The following is a 16,116-nucleotide window of genomic DNA, read 5'->3' as shown; positions in this document are numbered from 1 at the left end:
CATGAAAAAATATGAATAAAAATGCATAGAAGCATGTTTAAAAAAAAAAAGTAGTGAACAACTGTCTAGAATCCCCTAGAGCTGAATGAAGCCTCCGAACAATATAGCACCCCTGAAAAACTTGCACATTGCAAAACTCAGAAAAGCTGACAGAAATTTCGTATTTCATTTTAATTACCTGCTGTTGTTCTCTCATTTCTCCTATTTTTTTTCAGAGATGTAACAAAAATATGTGCCTTAATGCCAGGCAGTGAATATCTTCCAAGTTTGTCAATAAGTTCTAGCTGAACTAAAATTTAACTCGAGGTCTATCACAGAAAGATCATATTAAAAATGTAAACATTAAACAATCTAGCAGAAGAAAAAAAATTAAGACTTCTCCCTAAGGCAACACTTCAGTAAATTTGCATGGTACGGGTTGGTTTTTTCCCCCTTTTAAAGACATGTACACAACACACAGAAAAAGCAGAGGTGAAAGACAGCTTATTCAAAAGCAGGGGAAAAAAATAGTTTGTGCTTTTCACTGCTGCTATTAGTCCACTGCTGCCCCCCCATATAGCTCATCCTGAAGGAAAAGTAATGCTTCAGAATGACTGAGTCTTGTTAACACTTTAATATGCAATTTAAAATGTGTGCTTTAAAAAATGAAAAAGAAAATCCTTTACAAAAGGATAGAAGCATGTAAGGTGCACAGTTTGTGACTAAAGCTGGTTTTATGGACTCAGATCTAATTTTATAAGAGGTCATGTGAAAATAAAAACCCTTATTACTCACCACAATGCTAACAAAAAGAAATTAGTGCAGGGGAAAAAGCACTAACAGAACTGAATTTATTAAAGGTCTAGCTAAGGCATCAATATTTTTTCCATTCCCAAAAATACTTAGGAGGACATGACAAGATTGCTGGGCCAGAACAGCATCATTATTTTTATCAGATAGCAAGGCTTATGCTGAGAATATTTTCAACTTCAAAATAAATCCTCCAATAATCAGAGCTTTTAGTGAGTAAAGAAAAGGTCATTTCCAAAGCTGGAAAAACCATCAACAGCAAGCCAATAAACACTAGGGCTTCTGAGACAGCTGATGTGGTGAATGGCAATTACTGATTCACTTTTTTCCTTTTGTTCTTAGATTTATTTTTTTTTAATTAACAACTTTTGCCACAACATGTAGTTTGGCAAGAAGTTCAAAGCAACCAAATAAATTCAATGATGCACTACACATGTGGCTCTTCTCATCTAAGAATTTGCTGCTGTGAAAAGGAAAGTCTTCTCTCAACATCTCTGCCTTGCTGCTCCCAGCCAAAAAATGGCCCTCCCTTTATGCCAGCTCTGATCTGTGAGATCTCCATGACATGATTCATCTCCTGCATTTCCCTAAGTGTTATCTACTTCTAAAAAAGAAGTTAGCTAATGTTAAGTGAGTTAACTAACATGACTTAACTAATTCTGTCAGTTTATAGCAGGGTAAGATGAGTATCAAAACCAGCACTAACAAAGTATGTGGTAAGAGCAAAAGACAGCAAAGGAACGAGCAGAGAATAAAGATGGAGATAGAGGACAAAAAGCAAGGTAACACTCACTTTACACCCTATTTTCTAGTGGTGGCAAAACCACAGGGAGTACCACAGGGAGTATGGCTGTCCATAATTCAAAACACAGGGGGAAAAAAAAAAAACCAAAAAACCAAAAAAACCCAAAAAAACCAAAAAAAAACCAAAAAAAAACAAAAAAAAACCAAAAAAAAAAGACAGTCTTGCCCCTTGCCCTGCAATTAACTCCAGCACAAAATTTCCACAGAGCAAAGAATTCCTGGGATTTTATTATCTTTTCCTCTCTTAACACACAAAACTGTAATTTGACAGCCAGCCTAAAACCTAAGTTTTAAACCCACACAATTATGAAGATCATTCCTATGAGATTAGTTGATGGGCAGTAGACCCCACTCCAGACTCAAAGCTCCATGGTGCTTTACTAAATGTCATGAAGTCTTACCAGTACATTTATAGGAAGCAAAACATGAAGTGCCTAAACTAATAATCTCTAAAGGAAAAGATTGCTATATTTCATCTGCACTTTCCTTCTCATCTCAGATTGCTCTTAAGTCACCTCAGTATTTGTACCACTTCAGAAACTAGAAGCTGTGTAAAGAAAACACAGCACTTCAAAGCATCATCAACAAACTGGGAAAAGCACAGGTCTACACTCCCAAAATCCAAAATTTCAGTGAGTAACTTCTATTCTTGGTCCATTTTTCTTCAGTAGTCAAATCTATGACATTATCTGGAAGAAGCAACATATTCCTTGCTTTAAAAAAACTTCCTAAGCCTTTGAAGTCACAACTTTGCCTAACAGTCACAAACTTACTACTGCAGGAGCCGCAAGTTCACAGATTATATTTGCTTATTTATTTGCCCTTAATGGAAATTCTTTCAGAAATTTATCCAGTCACTGAACAAATGTTTCCTATCTTCTCAAGACACTCAGGATTTTAGAGACACTGCCTGTCCCTTGCTCTCACAGACAGAAGAGTCCTTGTCCATGCAAATTACTGAAGTTTTCACACAGACACCACTCTGCATTCCTGAGTATTGCTGTTGGTCCTCTGTAGGTCTAGTATATCCTGCCTGCGATCAAGGAATTAGAAGCACCTACAATACTGAAAATAAGACTTAGAGCAACAATGCCACTGTGCTTTGTGCTCCACTTCATTGCTAGTAAGTTCTGTGATTCTCTCCGCTTTTTAGAAATTGGTTGCATTGAATGGGCACTTTCACAAAAGTGTCATTATAAACTCCACAACTGTTTTCTTAAATAATAAATTTTTGTGTGTGTAAAGAAAGGACCATTTTTTGGAAGACCTTGTGATACTGAGGGTAAAGCCCTCACAATCAGTCCTTGCCTTCATTATCCCACATAATACACATCAGCTTCTGAAGAAAGCTTCTCCCCAACTATTTATGACAAGTGATTTCCAAACAGAACTGAGCAGCACAGACTCCTGAGAGATACCACTAATGACCTCTCACCATTATTTCACATCTCTAACTTCTCCATCCAGAGAAGGATCATCTCTAAGCTCAGCTTCAGTCCCTGGTAGGGAACTTAACAGAATGCCTTTTGGAAATATAGTTAGATTACATCAACTGCATTGTCTTAGCCTGTATATTAACTCCATTGATGGATTTTAATAGACTTATGAAGTGCTGAATGTGTATTGTAAGGCTGTTTTCTCTTCATCTCAGCACCTATCATGTATCCACTATCTCTGCTTTTAACTCTTACCAGTTAGTAGTTTCCACTTTTCCTTTTAAAAATTTATCTCACCACTGCCCTTTTCCTGTCTTTCATAACTGGGACCATTTAAAGCACAGAGTTATACTTTCTGGTTAGAAATCTGCTCCTTCCAATGTGCAAAGACATCTCACCTTGACGACTGCTCTTCACTTCATGAACACTGGAGTTTGAGACAGATCCCTCAATCATTGTCTTCACCACCAATCCTTTAAGTTCCTCCACAATGTCTACATTCACTTAACCTCTATTTCTTTATTCATCCTTCACAGAAGACATTATTTTTCAAAGAACATATCCTCATTCCCAAGGGCTTCCTTTATTCTACTACTTCAGCATGTCACATTTTTCAAATTGATGGGTTTAGAGTACCTACTCACCCTCGCCTCACTGAGAGCCCAGCAAAGCTTCAAAAACAGTTCCCAGGCAGCTTGCATCATTTCACCTTCCTGGCTATGTTTTAGCTTTGAGAGGCCATCTCCTCCCATCACCACCCCCCGTATTTTCTTTTTTAAGTGAAGCGGTATTTCAAGCAGGTTTTGCTTTTAGCCATGTATAGATTCGGCATCCTACAGAAGCAAAGAACAAACCATGTTTGTCACAGACAGCCCTGAGGAGTATCAGTATGAATCTACTCTTCCACCCTACTGTAAGCCAAGTCCCAAGTTGATTCTCTGTGCATGCTCTGACTATCTGTTTCACTGAGTAACTACTTGCTATCACGAAGTTTTGTCGTGACATTCGTCCCTGACCAAAAGCACCCACCTAAATTAAATGAGCCTAATGAGCTGTTCATTACTGTATTCTCTGCTTTGTAGCCTCGCTGATCCAACACGGCACAGGCAAACAAGTCAGGCAGATGTAAATGCAGTCCTAATGATATTTTCCCCCTGCACTTACATTCTACCCACAGAGCTTTCCGTGTTGCAATAGCTAGTCTTTTTGTTCAGTCTTTTGGTATCTGACACTCATCTGGCAGAGTCACATAAGCTTCCAGTTGAGCTTTTATAAAATGCAACTAATGTAACAGTGAATGGCACTGTTAGCACATTTACTTGTAAGGGGTTGTTTTGTCTAACCCTGCTTAAACAGGATTGAAGTTCACCCAAAAAGAAGCGAGAGATTTTGAAAGCCAAGCTATTCAAGTACAAAAAGTAAGATAAGATTCAAATTACACTCAGGGACAAGTTTGCTGCCTTGCTGTTTTCAAGTCCCCCCAGGTAAAGCTTGCTCCAGTTGCTTTTATTAAGCTCCATACCTTGCACAGAAGTTCTGTGAGAAAACACAGTTGATGAAACCTGACTTTCCAAGGCTTCGTTGTGGGATTATCCAGTATCTGAATGCAAGCTGTAATTGGAAGTACACCTGCAGTTAGGGCTCCCCACTCACAGGGTAAGGCTATGCCTCTCACAGAAAACATATTTTGGCTAGAAACATGAAGTTGAATCAAGGGTTTGCTGCAATTCAGATCCTTTTGTATTTCAAGTTCTCAGCTGCACTTATTATTCACACAGACAGTAATGAATTGAGTCTTCATTTTTAGAGCAACTCTCAAGTGTCCTTTATTCAAATGTCAACATCTTGTATGCAAGGTGCTACAAGCACACAGCACAGCTTTCCCAGAAAAACAGGCAGATTGTTTCAGTGACCTTTAGTTGCGTTCTTGCCTGTTCACAAAACGTGCATTTTTTTACAAGGATAATTTTAATTTTTGATGTTTAGCCTAGCATCTGTAGTTGAGAAAATCTTTATGTTCAAGAGAACATTTTGTCCTTTAAAAAGTATCTGCAACTTTAATCCTGGCTTGTATTTCTTTTCCTGCAAATTCTAAACTGATTGCAAAATATACTTTGCCATACTACCACTTAACACTCAAGGAAGTTAAGACACAGTTGAATAGAAACTCTTCTCTGAACAACAGTACCTTTCTTTTATTATTCACATATAATTTTACAAGGACTCTCTAGCATCCCCAATATTCCTATGATTAAGTCAGCTTTCACTAGGATATGCAAAAACAATGTTCAATAGGGCAACATCAGTAGAACTCTCCACTTAAAAAAAAGCAAAATATTAAAATAGTCTATCTAGCACCTTTCCTACATAAGCTTCTAAGGACTTCATATGCTTCTGTACAAAATTCAATATATTTATTCATAAAATCATAGAATGGTTTGGGTTGGAAGGCACCTTAAAGATCATCCAGTGATTTCCAAATTCAAGCAGCTATCTCTCAAATGGGAAGCCTCAATACATAGAAGTTCGCAACTCATTCACAAGTAGCCTAACAAAAAATTGTAACTATGAATAAAGCTAGGGCTGTAATCCCAAATGTGCTATTATGGGGCTTGACAAGGTCTCAGAAACCATTTGTTGAGCCTTGGAGGAGACAAGAGAGAACAGCAGGCTAGCCAGCCAGAACACAAAACCCTCCTGAATGGTTATCAGCCCGCACGTAGCAGTAACATGCAGCATTACTTGCCAAGCTCACAAAGAAAAGATGGGGGACGGTGGGGGGAGAGGAGCGTGAGAGGTACAGCACTGGTATGATGAAGCCTGAAACTGAAACTTTATTCCCATCCATTCACACAGCACAGGCTTCTCTACTCTAAACTCAAGACTGCTTTCCAGTGGAAGGCTACCAGAAAGAAAAGCAAGACTTTTATTAGCGAAGTATCTTGATGCTCCTGCCTCACCTTCATTATTTGAACATACTTAGATACATTTTAGCTGTTCTGAACCTTGAAGAACAATTCCAAGACTTTAACTAAGAGAGAAGGATGAACTGATTATCATCCTCTACATAAAATCACAATCTAGAACTGAGTATTTTATCGTATTATAAAACTGCTGGCTTTGTTAATATTTTAAACAAATATAAAAGAAAGAGAGTTAGTTACATAGTGATTAAATAATCTTCATATTCTTGCTCAGATTCAAAATGAGAATTCTGAATGCTTCCCTTCAGCACGGGCCCTCTAGTCGTATTGCAAATGTTTAAGATCTGGCAGTTCCTCTTCCCCAACAAAGGTCCAGAAAACAAAATATTTTAACCTCAAATAATCTGAGCTAAACAAATCTAAGATTCTTCATGGCAGCAGACTGGCATAAGACATGCAGATTATTACCTCTGTACAATACATTACGTACCTCATCCTAAGAGGCAACCCCAGCTGCACGTATACTTCCAATTTGAACTTGCATTTAGACAGTGGATAATTCCACAATAAAGCAAACACCCTTGGGAAGTAGAACAAATAAATCAGGTTTCATAAATGCCATCACATTTCTACTGTGCAAGGTAAAAGCTGCAAACAGAACTAGCACAGCCCATGTGAATTTAAGACAGCAAGGCTGCACATCCATCATCAATCTTCCAGTATCTCAAAAGCAGCTAGAACCTCATGTATCTTAATGGAGGGACTCTGTACAGACACAAAATTCTTTGGCGTTTTAGCAGTTTAAGAAATATAGAGGTTATTCATATGCATAGCTATAAAAGTAGTATTTTTTATCTTATGGTTAAGACATGTCCTGATGGTTTTGGAGAAATACTTGAAAGCTGTATTTTCCACAGAACCATTATCACATGAAGAGACCACAAACAATTTTGCTTAAAATCAGCAAAAAGGCTAGGAAATCTGGATATTCATCTCCTACAGATTATTCTTTTAGAATCTGCAAAGGCCAGTCAAGGTCCTGCAAAAGCATGAAGGGTGTTAAAACCTCATCACACTCATCCCTCAGTGCAAGGGAGATGCCACTCCTCTATTTTTTTTGTTAAAAATACCACAAAAAAACTTTATCAGAGATGAGGAAACACTTCCTCAGAATCTGCTCTCAACCTGTGGACTGAAGAACTGCTACTGCATGGCCAAGTACATGCCCACTGAGTACTTATAACTTGCTTATCCACCTGAACTTTTGTTTTCGAAGTACTTTTCTTCAAATGTACAAAATTACAAAATTAGATCCTTCCTTAATTCTACCATTTTATTCCTGATTTCAGATATCAAATGTAAGGGGCTCCTTCTAGGCCAAGCCCAGGTTGTTTTCCGTAATATCTATTCAAATTCTTGCAACTCAGTAGCGGAAACAAGAGCTGCAAGATCTGTCATCCTGGTCCAGAAGACCCCAGGACCCTGACTCACCTCTCCCACCCCACTCATCCTCTGAGACAGAAACCCAATCCTACTCCACAGTGGTCACTGATCACACCCAGGAAAGTTGCAGCTCCATTTTTCTTCCTGCCTTCAGACCATTTGTTAACACAACACTGCCACAGTCCACACCTAGCCTAGCTGCAAAAGAAGATGCTTTCCCATGCAGAGATACACTGCCCAAGCTCTGAGCTCCTGAACTCTGCAGAGCTACCACACCACCTCCACCTCTTCTTTCACCTTCTCCTGAGGAGCAGTTTAGCTCCAGTTTCATCTCCCCTCCCTTCACAATGCATTTTTTCAGTGTACCCAACAACCACACATCTTAACCTAAATGATTCTATGATAAATAGGGAGTTTTCTTATGTATGTAGAAGTCTAGAGGGAAAAGAACTATTCAGAAAACTTCAATTGTCTGTCTGTAACCGAAGCCATTATAATTTTTTTTTAATTAATTTTTTTTTTATACTTCCCAAGAAGAAGACACTACCAGACCGTGCAATTATTTATGATCCTCACTTCACCTACCCCTAATCAGCAGTACTCTCTAACAGCACCATTGCAACAAATAATTATCACATCTTTGCTGCTTCCAAGGCAGCCATGAAAGGAAGACAGAGAAGTCTACTTATCACTCCCATTACAGACTCTTGTAGGAAAATTCAGATTAATATGACACTTCAAAATGAAAGGCTTATCCTCTGGAACTAAGAGCCAGAGGCAACCACCCAAAACAGGCTGTATGGCAAAAATATAGACATGGCAAACATTTTATCGTAAGACAAAAATACTAGCACACCAGGCAAATGGCAGAGACCGAAGATAGCACTCTTGGTCAGCACAGAACAAAGGAGATTCTGTGAGATGCATGAAGTATCTCCTTTTGGGGCTGGAGCCCATGATCTCTGCTAAAAAAAAGATACCGGCTGCCAATTGGTAAGACCAACATCCATGATTTTGCTTTCTTCTTCTCACTAAACTAATTTTATGTTTAAATCTAAATAAAAAACCAAAAGGCAACTACACTATTCTGGAACCAGAGCTGCACATGAAAGTATTAACTACAGTGGAGGTGGGAAGACACAGTCCACACCAGCAGCCTGTGCAATGCCTCGCATCCTCAGTTCATCTAAACACAGCAGCTCGGTGTCCACCCCACATAACCACAATTCCACAAGGATAAGGATCCATAGCAGAAGGAATTCAGTTTCAAAGAAAGCTGACAGACAAATGAAAAAAATAATTGAAACAAATCAGTATTTTGTTAGGAGGTGCTGCTACTCAGACCTTTGCAATTCATGTCCTGCTTTTCATTGTCCTGCTACTTGTCCATGGAAAAATTATTCTGGTGAAAGACAGAAGCATCTAGGTATTAACTGGCTACTCAGAGCGATCTGCTTCTATAAGTATTTCAGGCACACCAATGAATGGCTTATAAGTCAGTAAAGTTCAATGAAGAGCCAGATTTTTACAACCTCCTTGATACAGTGGCACAACAATCACTTTTTAATGACACAGTGGACATATCTGGGCTGTAATTTGAAGGTCTTGTGAAGTGCCTATTGGCAAGTTGGTTGTTGCTGCACACTGTTGGGAGTACAACCCTGCCATACACAAATCCAAGCTGCTCTACCGTCATTAGGTTTCATCTGTAGTTTTCAAATTTCAGCCAGACTAAAAGTCTCTTCGTAAGAATGAAGAAATTTTTCTGTTTCTGCTACAGTAGTCTGCAAATTACAGCTCTTCAGATTCCAGTGGTAATAAATGACATTTCCACTGTTATGTGGTTGGTTATTTTTAACAACCAAACAAAAAAAAAATCCTTTGAAAATACTTTTAAAACAGAAAAATCAAACAATACCCAAGATCTAGAGCAAACATACTACCTCAATGTCATTTGGCCAAAAGCAGTGCTCTCTGACAACATGTACCTTCTGTATAATCAGCAACCTCAAAAATTGTCCCTTATTCTCTCATGGGAAATCATGTACAGCAGTACATGCCCCCATTATTTACATATATTACTGTAATTTATAAATCCAGAATGAAATTACATTGAGAACTTTGGCATTTTTCTTTGTTGTTTTGCAACACTACTTTCACAGCCTCTTCTCTGTACTTGTCATAGGCTTCAGGTAGGAAGGAAACACTAACTCACCTTTGCTGCAGGGTATGAAAATAAATCAACACGTCTGTGACAAGATAACAAAAGATCACACCAAATTAAGTCCAAAGGCCAAAGCAGGACTCACTCAACCACATGACCTTAAAAACCTATAAAGCCTGAAGCCATGTAACCGGGTAAGAAGGGAAGGAAGAAGATGGAAGACAGTTAAAAGTGTGGTTGACCAGAAAAATGTAAGAGCGCAAGACTTTATGCAATATAGCATGCCTACCTCATTATGTAGATATAGTTTAATTAGGAACTTTGTAACTACTGTGGTGAAGGATCCAAAAGAGACTCAGGGCATGTATTTTAAGAAGATAATACCACATATTACATACATAAATAAAGTCTGTGGCATTTAGAAATTCCACATCATTGTTGACAGGAGTCAGAAGCCAAAGGCTTGCATGCCGGCTCTACGGCTCTCACCACCTGCCTGCGAATCTCTACCAACTGCTTCGGGTCAAAACAGTTGAAATAACACACAAACATTCAGCCAAAAACAACAACAAAATCACCACCCTCACATCTATTAAACTGAGAGAAGACAAGAGTTGTTTGTAAATTTCTAGTGAAAACTAATAGCATGACTGCCATGATAAAACTCCTGTAAAGGCCTGATACAGAACTAATCAAGAAGCTTGAAGTTCATTCAGTCCTGCTTTTCACTCCTTGCCAAGTAAAATTCTGATTCATTACATCTATCTGTGGCACTCCTAAACTCTCTGTACCTCTCACTAAATATCAGTTTGATATAGACCTTGACGAAATAAGTGATTGTTTATCCGATGTAACTCAATCAATAAATATCCACAAACACAGACAAATTGGAACTAATCTGCTAACCACGTTATGAAGGGCCAGAAAGTGGTTTAGTGTAAAAAAAACAACCAACCACCAAAACTCAGAATTCCTGAAATAAACAAAAGCAGGGTCTTCTGCATGCATCGCAGAGCTTGGCCTGATCTCTGAGCGAGCAGCTTAACTTCTACAGTCACAACAGTCAGAAGTGACTGTTTTTGATAACATTACAGAACAGACACTATGCTCTCATCTTTTCCCTTTGACAACAGGTTATGCAGTTTATCTATAATGTATTAAAACATTTTCTTTTGTTTTCCAAAAACATTTCAGATCATCCATCTTCAAACACTGTGAAACAAGAATAGCACAAAAATCTTGCGCATTACCCAATCCATTCATTATTTTATGTAACTTAAACAGTTCTGCCTTCTCTATTTTCCAAGATAAATATTCCTCATCCCTTCAGTTTCTCTTTAAACAAGAGCTTTTGAGAGAGAATCAAAATTCTTGCAATCTCCTTTTAACTGATCTGTAGAAACTATGATATATCATATTAGAGATTAAGCAACCCAATAACTTACTGGACATCTACTGTATTTCCACCATTTTGCTTCTTTTACAACTCATACACCCTCAAGGAAAAATCTACAGACCCTCAAGGAAAAAAAAAAAGTAGATTAGATTTGACTGTTTGAAGCATGCAAGATGTATTTTCATAATGCCAATTACAATGTGCCAGTAGGTTCAAATTAAACAATCTGTTCCCCCACTTACACAGAACTGTAAAAGCTGAAATTACAAAAAATTCCAATTCCACTTGTGTTTGGGACCAATATCACTTCTCACAGTTCTTGACAATAGCTAGGAGAGCACCAGTTTGCTTAGTGTTGGTTTCCCACCAACAGTCTCACCACTCAAGTCTCTTTCCAAGAGATTAGGAAAAGCTTTCAGTAAAGCACTAGGGGACATTTCTAGAGTTCAAGACCTTCAGTTATGTAATTTTTTTGCTGTTGTAATTAAAAAGTTAGATACTGCCTAACAGGGACATTCAATAGTTTCTTATTCTCATCCAAACCACGTCCGATAAACAGGAAAAATGATTCTTCGGAAACACTCCAAATTGCCACTGAAACAGTCAGCTTTGCTCCACGGAACAGGCTTCTCACTCAGATTTCTGACTGTGGCTGTATCATAAAAAGGGAGAGAAGAGCAAAGAAAGCAGTGGAAGACCAATCCCATTAAACTTGGGCACGCAGCTTTGACGTTAGCACATGCTCAGCACATGGTGCCAGCCACAGGAGGGGCTGTACCCGGTGTGCTGCACAAGCTGGGCAGCCAGGCTTGCATGAGAGCCCCCAGCGTCCTGCCACCTCAGTCTGCCCATACCTGGCATTTGGCTCCTAGTGAGCTTCAAAGAAGAGAAAAAAAGTAAAAACCAATAAATCTGCATGCTAGTTCACCAAACAAAAACTGCTGGTATATTTTCCAAGCCCAGCATAAATCAAATAGGTAGGTTTAATATCTGGGTTGAATAGCATTCGTGAGGGAGCACGCAAATGGCACGCAAAGCAGCTTTTATGCAGGAAATAACTGACATTTTTTGGACCAAAAAAAAAAGTAAACTATCCTACCAACACTAGAGATGAGCAACAGTTCCTTTATCTGAAGGCTGATGCTCAACATGCCATGCCTGTGCTCCCTTCCCAATGTCTGCCATTAAGAGTCAAATGCCTCCTTGTACACCTTTCTGCTATAAAAATAAACCCCATCAATTCACAGACTTTGTTCTAAGCAGGTTTTAGAGCCCATTGCAGGTACTGCACTGATGAGAAAGACACCATCATTCAATAAAAAGCCAGGAAGATTCAACCACATAGGCAGGCCACAAACCTAAAATAAAAGGGATTAAAATAAAAACTTGAAAATACCATTTTGCTGCAGGCAATGCACCAGATAGAGCTCAATTATGATGGCTGACATTGTCACTCAGCTGATTTGGTGTTCAGTTGGGTCAAGTTTGGCAGCTAATATGTGAGAAACCCCCATGGAGCTGTACCTGGTGATCCTCTGAGACGGACCAGTAGAGACCCCAAGCCTCACCCTGTGGCAAAGGGCACTTCAGGGCTGGACTGGCTTTTTTCTTGGAGCAAGGCACGAAACCCTGGTTACACCCTCATTTGGTCACGAGTGCACATACTGCAGGACATCTCTCCCTCATTAGAAGGATTCTCACTCCAGGATTCCTGAAGAACTGTCCTCCACAACATTCCTGTGTAGTTCCAATGATGCAATTAACTTCCTAGAACTAGGATACGCAGCTGCTATCTAGTTTTCAATTGCCTTACTGCACCTCAGAGGCAGCAGTAAAACCTGTAAAGCAGTAAAATAAAAAAAAAAAAAGGAGATGAAGACTGCAGTTGTACTACAGACACTGCTCCTAGTATTCTTGAACTGGGTTTTATCACCAAGGGCCTTAGAAGATACATTTGCACAAACCCGATTACTAAAATTCAGTTCTTTTTTGTGATCCTTCTATCCCTCAGACATCCATACTAGAAGATGTCATTTAAGAAAAAGCTGAACCAATATTGTTTACTAAATATTTGCAGTCCTGCAGCCCACTCTTGAAAGTACTCTAAAAATTACCATGTGTATCTTAAAATATTTGTGCTATTTAAATTAAGAATTAGAATCATGCAACAAAGTTTAAAGAACACTTGCAAGCTCACGGGAAATGTAAAAAAGAAGATTTGAGCTTTAGAGATACCAGAAACAGCTAAAAAAATGATTGACCCATCACTACTTACCATCTGAGGAATACTAAAACAATGCAAGAATATTATTTCAATATATGCATGTACTAATACACAAACACCGAATGCTGCTGCAGGTACTCCCCACCACAAGACATAACATCCATACATTACCACAGCTTCAGGAAAACTAAATGTTGTTACACATTTGCTTCTTTGATTTAATTGATTCCCTCCGGATAAAGGGATGTAAATGAAACCTTCAATCCTAATTCCACCCTTGTAATTTAAGATCACATACGTACAAATATATTACAAGCTACAAAAGCATCTATGGATGCTTCTATTTCACATATTTTAGTGACTGTCCAAGAGCAATTACACAGCATATTTAGAAGAAAAAGTTTACAGAATTCAGGCAAATGGGAAGTATTATGGAAAGGGATTGGTAACAAAGCAGTAAATGAACAACAAAGCAAAGAAAAAATGAGACAATATACATTGCTCATCTTTTTTTTTACCCCAAACTTTAATCAAATACCATACCTTGATTTCCCCACTCACCAACAAGAGTGAGGATTTAAAACCACCTTTGAGTAACTACCCATTTTTAAAGCAAACAGTTCAATTTTTTTCCTGAAATTTCTCAAAATGGCACTACCACCAGCATTTTTAAACACTCTCTCCCAGACAACATCAAGCAGACCGATGATTTCACTAGAAATGCTTCAGCAGTATGACATGCTGAATTCCCTACACGTTGCTGCAGTCCAACATGCTGAACAGCTGCAAAGAGCCTGACATAAACATTAGAAATGTAGCCATATCTTTCAGCACCTCGATTTATTTTTTGTATTATTATGTACAATCTCTGTATGAGCACAGAAACCAGAGCGGCTGTATCAGCAGCGTTGGCACTGGTGTACAAGGAGGCTTGAGGTAACAGCTTATCGCACAGAGAACTGGTTTTTTCCTCTTGCCCTCCCAGAATAGAAAGAATTCATGCAAGATAAAGAATTTTTCCTATGAACAGCTGGAAGGATCCAAATACAAAAGTTATGGAAAAAGGTAGTTACCTGACTCCTACCATCAAACAAAATCCAGGCTGAAGTAACTACAATTAATATCAGCATGTTATATCAGCATGTGTTGTAAGACCCAGACAAGACAAGGTGCAACCATTTCTATTACAACTGTTCTCTAGATAATAGCCAGAGCACTTCCTTCTAGAATCAAAAGCTTATGTAAACCCAACCAGATCGTATTTTGGCCATGACTGACCACCGCCTGCTTTAAAAGTTTATTTATTCAACATAAAAATAGCCAGACTTTTAAAATGCACCTTATTTGAACGACAGCATACAGAGCACCACTGCGGTGAGACTTTAACAGAAAGACTGGATGTAATTGAAAATTTAGGACCTGCTACAGGAACAACCCGTGCCTCTCCTGTTTCTCCCGCTCCCTACTTCCTATTGTTCCGCTGTTCAGCAAGTGATGCCGTGTCACGGACGAGGGAAACCTAAATGACAGTTTCATTAGGTCTTTCTCTAAAACGTTTATGCCAAGAAATTAATTTACTCAGGTCTATACCGAGAACGGGTCATACACAAAAAACGGTTTAAAGCATTCTAAAGCCCCGAAGGCACGAGAAGCAGCCAGCAAGACGACCCAAAATGGTGACTACAAGTAATAAATCATATCAAAAAAAGGGCATTGTTAAAAAATCACACCAAACAACAACAAAAAAAACCCGTCTATGAAGCCGATGGTCAGGCTGAACAGTTGTAAGCGGCCACTGATTCACTCACAACGAGAATCCATTAAGGATAGGGTTTTCCTCGAGCACAAAATTTGTTCCTCCAAGCCCACCAGTACCGAAACACGACTCCGGCACTGCGCTGAAAGGCTGGGGACGCTCGGCGCGACCCACGGGGAACCAGGCGCCGGCCGGCCGGGATAACGCGGGGCTCACCGGGCGGGGATCGGCAGGGCCGGAGAAAGGACGGCATTAACGCGGGGAGCGGGGGCGCCACACGAGCCCATGGGGCAGCAGGCGGCAGGGGAAGGAGGGCGCGGGCGGGCCGGGGGTCCCGTGGGGAGCCGCGCCGCTCGCTCACTCACCCGTCCTTGCGCTTGGCTTTGTAGACGTGCCCGTAGGTGCCCCTGCCCACCTTGCAGCCCTCGTACTCGAAGAGGTCCTCCACCCGCTCGCGCTCCCCGGTCAGCTTCACCTTGAAGTCATAGTCCATCTTGGGCGCCCGCCGCGACCCGCCGCCGCCGCCGCCCCCGGCAGCCGCGCCCCGCCCCGCCGCACACACCGGGCGGCGGCAGCAGCAGCAGGAGGAGGAGAAGGAGGAGGAGGCCCCCGCGCCGCCCCGCGGAACATCCAGCGGCGGGGCTGCTCCCTTCGCTCCGAGCCCCGACCCCCGGCGCTCCCTCCCTCCCTCCCTCTCTTCGCTCCGCGCCAAGAGCGGCACCGCCGCCGGTCCCCGGGCGGGCTCTCGGGGCCGCGCCCGCGCGCGCTGCCGCAAACGGACGTCGCAAACCGCGGGCACCTCCCCGGCCGCGGGCAGCGCACCACGTGGAAGGGCCCGTCCCGGCGTGCCTTGCGGGCGCAGCCGCACGCCGGGAGGTGTAGTACAGGCGGAGGGAGGGAAGCCGAGCCGCACTGCATGCCGGGAGCTGTAGTTCTGGGCAGGGTACGAGGCGCGGGGGGCCCGCCATCAGCAGCGACCGCGACCAGCGAGGGGTCCCATCGCGGGGCCTTGGCTAAGGTGAATATTCCGGTCCCCGGCTCGATCCAGGCTGGAGAGGGCAAGCGCGGTTGGTTCGTGCTGCTGTGAGCATCCGTTAGCATCGTTGTAATTAAGATAATTCCACGACTGTGAACACGGACGAAATCACAGAATCACAGAATATTTTAAGTTGGAAGGGAT

General features: G+C 40.9%; 1 protein-coding gene across 3 annotated transcripts in view; it reads right to left on the bottom strand.

Moving 5' to 3' along the window:
• CDK8 (cyclin dependent kinase 8) overlaps window positions 1–15,429 on the bottom strand; it is a 74,918-nt gene extending 59,489 nt beyond the window's left edge. For all 3 annotated transcript variants that reach the window (XM_039565549.1, XM_039565561.1, XM_039565556.1), the window contains exon 1: window positions 15,302–15,429. In XM_039565549.1, coding sequence (XP_039421483.1) covers window positions 15,302–15,429 — 128 coding nt within the window. The remainder of the gene's footprint in view (window positions 1–15,301) is intronic.
• Between the last annotated feature and the right edge of the window lie 687 nt (window positions 15,430–16,116).

This window comes from Corvus cornix, chromosome 1, assembly GCF_000738735.6.
Source record: "Corvus cornix cornix isolate S_Up_H32 chromosome 1, ASM73873v5, whole genome shotgun sequence".
Taxonomy (NCBI): domain Eukaryota; kingdom Metazoa; phylum Chordata; class Aves; order Passeriformes; family Corvidae; genus Corvus; species Corvus cornix.
This window is presented reverse-complemented; position numbering and strand designations above follow the sequence as displayed.